Consider the following 14,082-nt stretch of genomic DNA (forward strand, 5'->3'; position numbering starts at 1 on the left):
TCTTTATACATAATTTAATTCCGAAGGAATGTTAGTTTTGTGCTTCTTAGTGATTTTAATCTTCATGAATCACCCCTAAATACTGTATAGGAGATTTAAAAGAAGTACCGAAACATTCGATGAAGAAATTTATGTAAATTATACAAATGTAATTTAAAAAAAATATACAAAATGACAAGAGGACTGCATCATACATTATATATAAGAGAAATAGAAGTATACAGGGAAAACAAGATAGAGGGCTTCAAAGAACAATAAATAACAGCATCCTCTATTGCGAATGGCCTTTTAGTCTGCAATTTACCACAAAATGAAAGTCCTTTTTCCCCAATGCTTTTCCAACATTCATGCTGCCAGACACCTCAGATATTGAAATAAACATCTACTACACTTACCTAAAACCATCAAATTTGTATTCTTCAAGATACCATCGCAGATTGGACAGCAGAAAACGCAGCACTTCCCAACTGTCAAAATTAAATAAAAAGTTTAATGACTGGAAATCAGTTAACGTGGACCAAACCCCACACTAGAAATTGTAGAGAGACGACGACATTTCGGTCCATCCTGGACCACTATCAAGTCAACTGATAATGGTCCAGGACGGACCAAAATGTTGTCGTCGTCTACAATTTCTAGTGTTTGGTTAGATCAACATTTTTCAGCCATGCTATTGTGACTTTTCATTTGCAGTTAATGTATATTGTAATTTTATGTATGCAGAATATAATGTGATGTAAAAAGCTACATTAATACATCAGTATAGATAGATCTAATAAATATTCACTTTAAAATTAAAATATTATTATTTTCTTTAAGGTTTAGTTTCAGGCATGAGCCACTTCCTACTAATGAGTGTTAGTCAAAACAATATAACAGATTAAAATAGAGAACACTGCTTTTCAACACATTTAAAATCCTGGCAATATAACTTTTTACTCAACTATATCTTGCTTTATCTCACTTTTGCCAAAGTACTGCCTCTTACTAAGGTAAACCATTACAAATACTCTGCACTATATTACAAAAATGATGTACACTATAATTAATCATTGGATGCAAACTTAAAATATTAATTCCTCGCTGATTACCATGCTCGTATAAATATTATTTACTTGGAATAATTGAAGAGTCTCGAGTCCCAGAGAGAGTGAGTTCCCCGTGAACCACTATGGAAATAGCACGAGTCCGAGCCATCAAACTCATTAAGTCCGTCGAGCACATTTTTGGAGGCATGCGAGTGCACAACATCCAGAAGGACGAACAGACCCATGGAGTGTGCTGTATCAACCATTTCCTTCAGCTCCTCTGGTGTACCATAACGGCTGAAAAATATGGTTTGCATAGTTTTTATCATGAAATCGAGTTATGAGACATTATGTATGATAATACAGTAATGAAAAGAGAGAAATAATATGTGGGAACTTGCAAGTTGTTTTTGGTTTCAATGCCTCTCTCTACCAAATGAGAGAATGTATCGACGAGCATTACTTTCTACTGTACACTATTGTGGCATTACTTCATCTGGTTTCAATACTACCAGCCTTTATGTCCTCCAGCGGCTCTTCTATACATACTGCAAATAAACCAATACTGCAGTAGTTTTCTTCAAGCAAGGTTGCAATTAATGTGATTAGTAATTGCAATTAGTTTATAATTACATAATTAGTTTGTATCTGTTTGTAACTGCAGGATAAGGATGTGGGAAGGTCCTTATCCTGATCCCTTTCAAATTCTAAGTAGTCATAACAGCTTGGCACTTCTTTCTGATAGTTCCCTTCCCGTCTCATCATAATTTTGGCATGTACAAATTTGTAGTATTGTATTCACCTAATAAGTACACAACTTTTATTAATCATGCATCATTCCTTATACTGACTAACATGAGCTGAACACATCTTTCACATTTAGAATTAGGCATCCAAAAACATACTAGAACAAAAACTCTGAATTGGTATGAAAGGTGATGTTCATATCATTCCTATGTTCCCTGGCAAGAAGTCTCCTTTGTCTTGGATAACATCATGCTAATCAGGATAGTGCCACTAACTAGCATTGCCAAAACAGGGAACTTTCTAAACAGTTCCAGTACAGACATTAGCAATGTAAGAAAGTTGTTGAATATTTCAATGAAGTCCATAATGACATTAATTCATAACTGTTTTGTACATTCTCTTGGCACTGCATGTGACTGGAAAATGAGGGCATTCGCTAACAACTGTTTGACATACCTTGCCACCTACACCAATCACCTGGGCTTCCTCAGGAAGCAGATAGCTCAGAAATACTGCTTTTGAGTCAATATGAAAAGCAACTGTCTGAGTAGGATCACCCGGATTCTCCTGACCCCCACCCTTTTATCCTACTTGTCTCAGAAGGTATGCAACTCTCCCGCATACATCTGCCCGATGCCTACAGAGGGTTAAAAGGGGTAACTCGCTCATCTCTAAACCAAGTTAAAAAGACCCCTGCAACCCCCCTCTTATGTTTTGCAAAATTTTCATCTATTTACCCCTAGTATATTTAAAATGTGCTGCTTATATAACATTTAGCAGTTGTGCACAATGCACAAAGATGAATTCTATAATTTGGGTTTAGAAAAATGCAATAACAAAATGCTTGATGGGCTGGAATCCTTGGTGAAAATAGACAATCTTGAGTCCTAATCAAGTCTGTTAGAGAGATTACGCTACACTACTCTTTACTTTGTAAAGCATTGTCTTCTTAATAGGCACTAACAATAGACAGAAAGAAAGACCTACAGAACTTACTATGTACTATTCTCTCAAAAGTAGAGACTGCAACATGTTACAAGACAAAATATAAGATGCCAAAGATGATAAGAGATCATGACACCAAATACCTGTGCTCTTTGAAGACAAAACATTTCCTTAATCATTCTTCATACATGTACAGTACCTTGTAGTATGCAAGAGTACGTAATTCTTTTAACCAGGTCGTGGCCTAGTCGACTAAGGAAGCGTCTGGGATCATCCCGGGCGTAAGTTTGAACCCTCATCACGGCCTTTGTGGATTTGTTTACCTTGTAGTATGTTTTTGCCAGTGTATGTACTCTTATGTAGTGGGGCTCACCTTGAAGCAGCAAAGAAGCTGGTGACTTGGTAACCAAAACTGGCATAGTATGCGTGCTCCATGATTGCCATCACCTGGATGGCATTATAACCTGAAAATTCATGTTAATGATAATATTTTATGCATAATTATTTCTGTATAAATTTAAAGTCAATTTTTATATTTTTGTAATTTTGAGTTCCCATGCCTATACCTATTTCATTAAATTTGCATAAGAAGTGAACATAAAAAAAAATAATTTATTTGAATTAGGCTCTCTAATTTGTCTTTGATTTGCATAGTGAGAACCCATTCTAAATTTTGTTTTGATGCATGTTAATAAACTTGCTCACAAATTCAGGCATTTCAGAAACAAAACATTGATCAAAATATTAGTACAGACAATGATTGCATTAATGCACACTTGTGCCACAATGACAACAAAGGATGAGAAAGCTGTTATTTCGTTGGTATACATGAAAGATGCGTAACCAATGTGAAAGGTGCCTTCTAAAATTAATGAAGAACAATGTCCAATTTAAAAGATAAATATGTCTAAGTATATTCTATGACCAGAAATGGGTGTTAAATGTTGAAATACAGGACAGAACCCAATCAAATGGAATAAGGATGTATGATAAAATACTATGAATCTCAGTAACAATGGAACAGTAGGCAGGAAGACCGAGGACTGTGAAAAGGGGTCCTATAATGCATCTTTTTCACATGCACACACTAGCTGTTACCTTGGCAGCACATTTCAAATGTGTCTATCATCATTTGTGCACATGTTTTCACTAACAAATGCTCAGCTGGTCCTTTCATGAATGCAACAAGCAACGCTTATGCCATATGAACGAGAATGCATCTTAAGCCCCTACCTTACATCAAGCAGATCGACATTGGAAACATTGCAACATGGGTCTTTATATGTCCGTTAGGTGATACTGGTGCAAGGAAGGCATTAGAAGTTACTCAAACCAGCCTAAAATTGTATCAAGAAGGTTCATTCAACTTAGGACGTTATAAACCCTACTTGGCATCAATGATTGTCAAGGAACATTCTTTCTCAATGAAACCCATACTTAATATAATATTTGCCAATATTTAGTAATGATCACAGCAAAATCTGCCACTATATCTAAAAAAAAAAAAAAAAAAAGTCATACGCTCTTTTTTCAAAACATATCCATCGAATTTTCCCCACACAAAACCTTCTTATACTCGGATATTTTATGAAATAGTGTATTGTAGGAACCAGATCCCAATCAATGACCTCGACCATTTTCCAAGGAGTATTTTTGGCACCTACATTAAGCCCAACATCCTCCATCGAACATTATTTATTCACATACACAGTGTAGTAATGTAATGTACATCTTGTGTGTCTTGTGTCTGGTTATATTTTGTCTTCAATACATAGCTGGTATCAAAACAAGTGGCAGATGAATTCTGGTCCAAAATCATACCTGCCAGTTAAGCCAGATATTTAACAAATGGAAACTTTATCAAAAACCACTTATTTTGCAACATAAATGCTCCAATTGTAACCAGCATTCAAGAAGAAGTACAAAATATCTACCTTCGAGTAAGCCTCGAGAAGTGCTCACCCGTCAACACAACGACGTCGGGAGACCAAGAGCTAAATAACGTGCTGCTTCTATATTATGATGCCCAAAGATTAAGGGTTACAAAAACACCATAACATATTTATATCTTTTGGAAGGAAGCAGGAATATGAGGGTGGAAGAGAGCAGGACAGCATCTTTCAAAGATTATCTTGAACTATACACAGCATATAGGCTTGCTGATGTGAAACAGTTGAATTGCTAAAATGTAAACAAAAACACAATAAAACTAACCCAGTTTCACAATCCTAGGAAGAACATTCTTGGAAAACTCCTTGTAGGTTCCAACTTTAAGCTGGTCCGTGCCAATACCAACATGACACTCGTACACTTTTAAGCTCATTGGTTTGTGAGGTCGAGGGTGTTTAAATGAATATCGCTGTAATAAAGGATAATATTTAACAACAATGCTATAAAGTAGAATGTATAACATCAGCCACCGACATTTTTATTAATTCAGCGGTAGGCACTACGGCTACAAACTAGATTATAGTACGTTATCTTATAATTAACATCTCTCAGTTCACAGTATAGATTTTGCCAAGAAGTTAATGTTTTCTTCACTGGGATATCCAATAATTTTGTCAAGTGGCTAATGACCAGCAGCTTCTCCCAATTCTTGGCATCATAGTTACGTAGTAAGAATAAGAAAACCAATGCCTACCTCTTGAGGTGGGGGGTTCCAGAAGTGGTGCTGAAATGCTGTGCCCTCTGACTTGGGGGGCTGGACCACATACGATGCCCAGGGGCATAATCTGTCCTCCATCCTGTCCTTTGGAGTTAGCAGGCCCATCTGAGAAATGAATACTGCTACTTGTTTAAACAGTATAAGCAGAAATACAAAAAATAATTTTAAATAACTTTAAATTGGAATTTTTAAACAATTATTGGATGAATCAATTAAGAGATGCAATGCCAGTGCTGGTCAACTGGCCCTTTTCCCCTATAAACAACTACTGAACAGTACTTGACAAAAACTTTTCTCACCATCGAGATCGAGATACTATGCGATTTGCAATTTGTTTTCTCGTAAATGCAAACACCCCGAGCAGTATGACCAATCACTAGATCCATGCACTGATGTGAAAACCTATCTTATACTAACACTGAACTGTGGGAATCAACTGCCACAGAATCCATACCAACTTCAAAGTGCCAATTATGAATACAATAAATTATATCGGTGCTCCCAGTAATAATGACGGAAAAACATCCTTCTTGAAGCAGCCATTTGACAACACAATCTCTGTAAAGCAAATCTAATTCAGAATGCTCTATTAAAAAAGGTGTTCATAGCTGGATATGTCAGGTGATGATCACTGGACTACTAATATGACCCTAAAAAAATAAACTCCCATGAAATATGCCTTCATAAAAATTTTTTTTAAGTGCAGTATATGATGACATTATATATTATTCCAGTTCCCATTTTTTATGAGGTGGGGAGGCATCATGCTGCAGCTTCACATAAAACCAGCACCTCATGCTCCAGCAACGTCAAACCACCACTTCATAAAACCAGGTGTAAAGGCCTGCTTGCAAATTGCCATTTAAAACCTATCAAATATTCCTACTGAAATTTTATATTCACCTTCTTAAACTGAGAAAAAAATATTTTTATTGCTTAGAGCAGTGACACTGTCTGTCAGACAGCATTTGCTTATGAAGCTTGCTTTTACATGCTTATTACAAAATTTAGCACAAGTTTTACAAGTTGCTCTATTTCAATGTTCCCTAAAGGAAGATCACTGAAGGTATTAACGAACATGGTTATGACAGTCAAGGCAGGGTGACACTGGCATAGGTATGTTTCCAAATGTCCCTGAAGAGTCATTCACACTGGTGTTAGGAAGGCACTATAGTAAAGTCAAATCCAGCTCAGGGTAATTACTAAAATTTCACTACAAATTTCCAGGTTCTACCTTTCATCACAAGGAATGCAAAGTAGCACTCCCATAGTCAGTTTGTCCACCAGACTGCTTCCTCTGACTGCCACCAGATGGCAGCCGCCATGCATAGTGCGCCAAGACCTTTCTTCTCTATAATTGGCATTAGGTCGGCACAACTTTCTGCCAGTTGCAAATGATGATTGTGCAGGCGCAAGACCAAACTTGATCAAGTGCTTCATTTAACTTTTTAGATATATTTATTTCACTTCAGTGGTTTTGTGCCATGTAGTTTGGGTGCTTTTTGTGGGCGTAACAAGTCTTTTGTCTTTCAAAATATCTAGCCAGTTGATCAAGCACCTTGGTAGCCAATGTCTTGGCCATCAGGCTTTTGTTTCTACAACCCCTTCTAATTTCTCGAAGTTCTAAGCAACAATGATCCACCATCATACAGGCACAAACTGGAGGTTATGGAGGCTCTGTTTTCCATTTCTCCCAATATCTCAGGGTAGTTTGCAAGACGAATATAAACACCAGAACAAAAATTGAAGATGGTTTTAGCAAGAGAAAATTTTTTTTTTGAGATATATACAAGAGTTGTTACATTCTTGTACAGCCACTAGTACGCGTAGCGTTTCGGGCAGGTCCTTAATCCTATGGTCCCTGGAATACGATCCCCTGCCGCGAAGAATCGTTTTTTACGACATTTGCAAAAGTATCTTTAAGAACTTCCCTTCACCCTGAATACTTTGCACCCTATTTATAAGCTAAACATGATATTGACTTTTCACATGCTATTATAGTACTAGAATCTGAAATTTCTTACATGCAGCTCACATCTTCAGAGAATACCGATGCAGTAGAGTTGAAGGTATTAAAGAAATTTAATTTTACTCAAGTAAACCAAGCCACAAGTGAAGCACATCATTTCACAGACAGTAACTACCACATTTCCCAAAAATACCACAGAAAACGAGAGCATCATATAACCAGAAGAAACTATGAAAAAGCAAAACAGATATGAGTTGAAGTGCCATCAAGGAAATGGGAAAGTACAACTATAGCTTCAACGATATTGAACACTTACATATCTTAATAAAACAGAAAATTCAGAAAGATAAGAAGGACATGTAATGAAATGACAAGTTAAAGTTCTGCCATACAATGAAGGACAAGCAAGTAGCATTAGCATGCCTGCAAGAGTGAATAAACCACAAAATATACAGCTGGGTACAAGAGCAAAGTTAATAAAATGTAAATTAATGATTCATACAACTTGGGCGAGTTTAAATAAACTATGTACAGTACAAGTTTCTGAATATATATTCCTTACCTCAAAAGATGCAACTCTTCAACAGCAGTGTCCCCAAAATTATACCCAAAGCATGTTTGAAGAAATTGTAAACAAAAGGTATACAAAAATTTGCACTTCATCAACAGAATTGGTGGGACTCCACATTCAATTTATAATTCAATAAAGAATTCATAATTCCCACTGTCAGGGACAGGAAGCCTGTACTTAGATTTATCGAAATCCCTAAGATCAACTACTGACCACCTTCAGAATGCAACCCACAACAGTTGCCCATCTTATGGGTACCTAGTTACTCCTAGGTGAACAACAGAGGTATTAGGTGAAAGGAAATTTGCCCAACCACTTCAGTCCTACCCAAGGATCAAACCTGGGATCCTCGAGCGAGAATCAAGGATGCAGGAAGTTAATCCCCAAAGTTAATCTGCACTAGAGTGGCAGTGTCCTTCGTGTTAACTTTACTGTTAGTTGTAAAATAATTTTTTGGCTTGGTGTTGGCTATAACATTAAGTGATGGAGTTTGATAATCTGAAATCATTTGCAAATTTTTTTTATAACACGTTAACAAATCCCTTTTTAATGATACTGTAGTAGGATAATACATTACAAGGACTTACATTAAGCCAGACATTAAACCAACAAATTATATTGACATTCTAATAGCTACTATATAAATACAGTACTTTGAAGAAAAATTTAGTGTCTTATGTACCACAGACCCAAGCAACAAGACCTCTGGTTACCTGATCGCCTGTGTTCATCACGCCAATCTAGAAAATAAAATTGGCTTGTATGATTAGAATTCCTTGCTATTTCTAGTAGATAACTCAACAGTAAGATACGTCTGAGCTTACCAAATTATTTTATACAGGTATTAAAAAAATGCTGGCAAATGATGATGGCATTATTACATTCTTTAGCAAATGTGGTTATAATACATTCAATATTTACAATTCTAAGCATAAAATGTATGACTAAAGCTATATAGAAGTACTTTGAGAAAAGAATGATCCATTTTACAAGCAAATAATATGTACACAGCACCAACTTAATAGTAATGTGCAAAATATGATCTATTAAGAAGCAATAAAAATAACAATTGTTAACATGCATTGCAAGTGTACCTGCATCTTTAAACCTGTCAAGTCTAGTTGTAACACTATTCTCAAAAAATATACCGGTCGTATAAACTGAAATGGTGATACCTGTACTTTGCATCACAGATACATGAATTGTTTCTAAGTTATCCTCATTAGGTTGTTTCCCAAACTGGGATTCTACCAACCTCTGTTGGGATCTGGCTCAGTCATGCCAGGTTGACATTCCACACCAGTGCAGTGTGTGAATTTTTAAGTATGTCCCACCAAGTTTAGTTTTGGTGTAAAGGAGTTTGGGAACGCTCAACTTAGCCCAGAATGAAGACAAAAGTGTTACCTAAGCTCTACATCCTTTCCAAGCATAACGTAGGAGAGAGAGAGATCAGCAAATCACACCTTGTCTAAATGTTGAACCACCATCTAGGTTACTACCAATTACCCCATATAACAACACTGATACCACCACAAATTTATCTAGCCCTATAGCCATACATTCAAAACCTGTCTGGCTTTGTTTGCAGGTTGTGGGCAGGTGGGGACCAGGATTTTATGTTATGTATCATTGATTTACAGGCCACAGTAGCAATGGTGTCAGATATGCCTCAGTGTTCCTAGGAGGGTAAAACACAAAGCCTTACGGCTATAACATTGCCTGTTAGCAGAAATTGATGCGCTTCGCATAAAATAAATACAACATTAGGCGTTGTATTTTCTCACTCATTTGGAGAAAATTTTGCCAGTGAAATTGGCCAATAGTGCACAGGAAATATTAGGGTATACATGGTAACACTGATAATGTGGCTCCAATCATGTTTTTGATGATTTTTGTAGATGAATTCCAACATTTTAAGCGGCAGTTGGAGCCTTGGGAAAGCTATTGAGAATATTTAACACCAAATTTTATGGTTTGTTTTCATTCTGAGTTGGCAAGGTTGTCATTCACTTGGGTATGGCCCTACTATCTTTTGAAAATTAATTTTGAAACTGAGGACATGAGAAATGTGCTAGATGTGGTTAACTTTTTTGTAGAAGTCTGCATTTGGTAGTTGTCTATTATATTACAGGTTAAAGTGAAAATTTTGCTAAGTAAAATTAGCCCATAGAGTATGGGAAATGCATCCTTGCAGCATCTCCGGTTGCAAAAAATCCCCCGCTGCAATGACTTGGGTTTGGTCCCATACAGTTTGCTGAATTGAGGTTGTACAGTAAATCAAATTATAAACTATCACACTAATAAACATTTTCTTATTAAAGCATGTGCACAAGATGATTAAACATAAACGTCTCACTTTTCTAACAGGGAAAGTGCATGTAGTTAATACATAGTACAAGCTGCAACTGAGTTAGCAAAATATTTAATTAATTTTTCTGCCTCTTTAACAGTAGATTCACTGCAACACTCATGAATGCTGTACCTTGTACACAATTTCTAGAACACTTACCTTCACTCGTGACGCATGTTTAATGGGGCACGAACCGTCTGGATTGGCTGGTATGTTTATTTCCCATTTACCATATTCCAGTTTTTTAAACGGATGACTCAATTTATTCCAGCTATCTGCAGACCACAGAATAGTTAAGTACATAATGCAAAGAATTTGTAGCATTGAACAAATAAATATTTTATACCTCTGTCAAAAATACTTTCTTAAATGCAAGATAAAATCTATAGATTTTATTCTCATCGACTTGAGAATGGTCCAGAACGGACTGAAACGTCGTCGTCCCTTCACTTTCTAGTGTGTGGTCTGGTCAACATACTTCAGCCACGTTATTGTGACTCATCACCTGTATAAAATCTATTGACATACTATACTCTATTTCAAAGCAGAGAAGTACTGTTTCTGAGATTTTAGCTTTCCATAATTTTTCTCAGAAATTTAACAGCTAAATCATCTTATTTAAAGTAGTTATGAATGTGTTTAACTGATCCTGCTGTACCAACTATAACTTTTTACAAATTTCTAATGTGGGAAAGGTTTCACTCAATGCGAGAAATGGTAAAATAGACGAGTAAATACACACCAAGAGAAAAGAAGCCTATAATTGGCCAGCCGAGGTTTCCCTAACCAAGGACAAAATTGTATACATTCAGTTACTTGACAGACCCAATGGTGCTAAACGTGAGGGAATAAGAACTGTAAATTTAATATTGTATCCCTTAATATTTACAAATATTACTTCTGCCCCGACACATGAAAAATAATTTCCAGAAGGATAAAATCACTTCCATAGAAGTGATTTTAAACTGCTCCTGTCATTCTCAAATGATAGAGAAATGGTGCTCTTTTTTGTGAACGATTCAATGCACCTCTGAATATTCAAAGTATATTGAATATTATTGTGTAGTGATAATTATCAACGATCCAGCAAATAGAGAGTTGCATGTATTACCTATGTAAAATCCCAGCAAACTTCAACAGTAATATTAGTAAACTTTATTTCCTGTTTATTGGTACTGTAATGATATTACAAAGCAAAATATTAATTTCACACACATTTCATCTGTGCCTTACTAAAATCTCCTTTGAGGAAAAGTCCTTGTGCCATGGGAGCCCATTCGACGCAGGTCACACTGTTGTCTGGATTCACATGTAGACCAAACTTTTCGTACCCACGGGAAAATTTCTCGAGCCCATCTTCTGTTTCGTCAATCTTATCCAGCAACATTTTGAAGCATCCATACCTTATGGGAGGGAAAAAATAGTAATAACCTGTACATAAATATATGAATCTGAGGGCATAAACAAGATTAGAGGTAATAAGTAATATTTTAAAGCCCTGAGATTGGAAAACCATTCAGCACCTTGCTCCTTATACATTAATGGAGAAAAATAGCTACTAGGTACAGAGCAGCCTCCCTAATCCAGATCTCCCGTAAGGTTACAACCCCATGGCACTGCCTACCTGCCAAAGCTACAAATCTCAAAATACTGCTGCAATTTAAGCAATAAAACCATCAGAACAAATGGAGACTTTTGACAAGCTGCCAGCTTCCTCTCTGCATCAAGGCCACTACAGAGATGGTGGCCCTTAGGTAAATTCAAGTAAATTCAGGAAGTTAATGTGAAAATGATGCAACACCCGCTCGGGGTCACCATGGCAACACCCACTCGGGGTCACCACGGCAACACCCACTCGGGGTCACCACGGCAACACACGCTCGGGGTCACCAGGGCAACACCCGCTCGGGGGTCACCATGACAACACCTGTTCAAGGTCACGACAACACCCGCTCAGGGTCACTATGACAACACCCGTTCAAGGTCACCATGGCAACACCCGTTCAAGGTCACCATGGCAACACCCGTTCAAGGTCACCATGGCAACACCCGTTCAAGGTCACCATGGCAACACCCGCTCAAGGTCACCACGGCAACACCCGCTCAGGGTCAACACGGCAACACCTGCTCAAGGTCACTATGGCAACACCCACTCAAGGTCACCACGACAACACCCACTCAGGGTGACCACGACAACACCCGCTCAGGGTCACCACGGCAACACCCACTCAGGGTCACCACGGCAACACCCGCTCAGGGTCAACACAGCAACACCCGCTCAAGGTCACTACGGCAACACCCGCTCAGGGTCACTACGACAACACCCGCTCAGGGTCACCACGGCAACACCCGCTCAAGGTCACCACGGCAACACCTGCCATAGTTCCTGGAGGCGACAGGTGTTGCACGACTGTGGGGTAACCACCAGGAGAAAGCACCAAGCCATGACAACCCTGGAAAAGGGGTACGAGGATAAGAATTTGGGATAGGACGGAGGGAAAGGAATGGTGCCCGGGGGGGGGATTGAACGCTGACCAGCAGGGAGAGAGACCGTCACAGGTGTCAGAGGCTCCTCACCTGCGTCTTATCTCCCTCTCGTGGTCCTTGAGGTAAGGGTCCCTGGCCAGCAAGGTGTCTAGCCTAGGAACTTCCACCTTCATGGGGTCGCCGACGTCCAACATGTTGTTGTGGTCGCTTCTAGTCCCTCTACCACCGGTCGTCCTGGTCGCTTCTAGTCACACTACTACTGGTTTATCCTGCCCTTTAGCGCCGCTGTCTGCGTGTCACTCACTCGGGAACCTGTTCCGACCTGCAGAGAGCCGAGGGGCAGGGTTGGGATGGGGTGACACAGCCGGGTGGTGCTCCTCGGAAGGGTAAAAATAAGAGAGGAGGAGATGAGGCGTTTGTCGAGCTCGGTTATACGTCGCTGCCACCGCAGGGTTGCCAGATCTCAAATGCTGAAAGTAGCGAGCTGACTGTCTAAAAGTAGCGAATTTGTCATAAGAGTAGCCCAATGTTTTTTTTTTTTTTTTTAGTGAATGATATATGGGTTTCAAAGTAATATATTTTGATATATAGAGTACACTACACGATGTTAATTGTTTTATTATTATTATTTCTGCACAAGCACACACACACACACACACACACATACACACATATATATATATATATATATATATATATATATATATATATATATATATATATATATATATATATATATATATGTATATATATATATATATATATATGTCGTACCTAGTAGCCAGAACGCACTTCTCGGCCTACTATGCAAGGCCCGATTTGAATAATAAGCCAAGTTTTCCAGAATTAATATATTTTCACACATTTTTTTCTGTTGAAATGATAAAGCTATCCATTTCATTATGTATGAGGTCAATTTTTTTTATTGGCGTTAAAATTAACGTAGATATATGACCGAACCTAACCAACCCTACCTAACCTAACCTATCTTTATAGGTTAGGTTAGGTTAGCTAGCCGAAAAAGTTAGGTTAGGTTAGGTTAGGTAGGTTAGGTAGTCGAAAAACAATTAATTCATGAAAACTTGGCTTATTAGGCAAATCGGGCCTTGCATAGTAGGCTGAGAAGTGTGTTCTGGCTATTAGGTACGACATATATATATATATACTTTTTCAGCGCCTTAGTGTGGCAATCCAGAGAGGAAATGCTCACTGCATCCATGGTTCCTGCCCGCCATCTGAGGAGCTGGAGGAGCTGTTCAACTTGTGACAAGCAGCCTTGTACCCTGCATGTAATCAATATTGTAACTTTTTTTTGTG

The 14,082-nt window shown here is 38.0% G+C and overlaps 1 protein-coding gene across 3 annotated transcripts in view; it reads right to left on the reverse strand.

The window, feature by feature from the left end:
- The window catches only part of AGBE (1,4-alpha-glucan-branching enzyme), a 25,477-nt gene extending 12,257 nt beyond the window's left edge, over positions 1-13,220 (reverse strand). For 2 of the 3 annotated variants that reach the window (XM_045727322.2, XM_045727321.2), the window contains exons 1-9: positions 12,856-13,220; positions 11,512-11,681; positions 10,438-10,553; positions 8,642-8,668; positions 5,365-5,493; positions 4,935-5,079; positions 3,094-3,184; positions 1,116-1,325; positions 396-467 (exon numbers count right to left, since the gene is read on the reverse strand). In XM_045727322.2, the coding sequence (XP_045583278.1) occupies positions 396-467; positions 1,116-1,325; positions 3,094-3,184; positions 4,935-5,079; positions 5,365-5,493; positions 8,642-8,668; positions 10,438-10,553; positions 11,512-11,681; positions 12,856-12,959 (1,064 nt within the window). In that variant the 5' untranslated portion in view covers positions 12,960-13,220. The remainder of the gene's footprint in view (positions 1-395; positions 468-1,115; positions 1,326-3,093; positions 3,185-4,934; positions 5,080-5,364; positions 5,494-8,641; positions 8,669-10,437; positions 10,554-11,511; positions 11,682-12,855) is intronic. The other variant, XM_045727323.2, reaches the window with a different exon arrangement.
- Positions 13,221-14,082: the final 862 nt, after the last annotated feature.

The sequence above is a fragment of the Procambarus clarkii genome, chromosome 78 (assembly GCF_040958095.1).
Source record: "Procambarus clarkii isolate CNS0578487 chromosome 78, FALCON_Pclarkii_2.0, whole genome shotgun sequence".
NCBI lineage: Eukaryota > Metazoa > Arthropoda > Malacostraca > Decapoda > Cambaridae > Procambarus > Procambarus clarkii.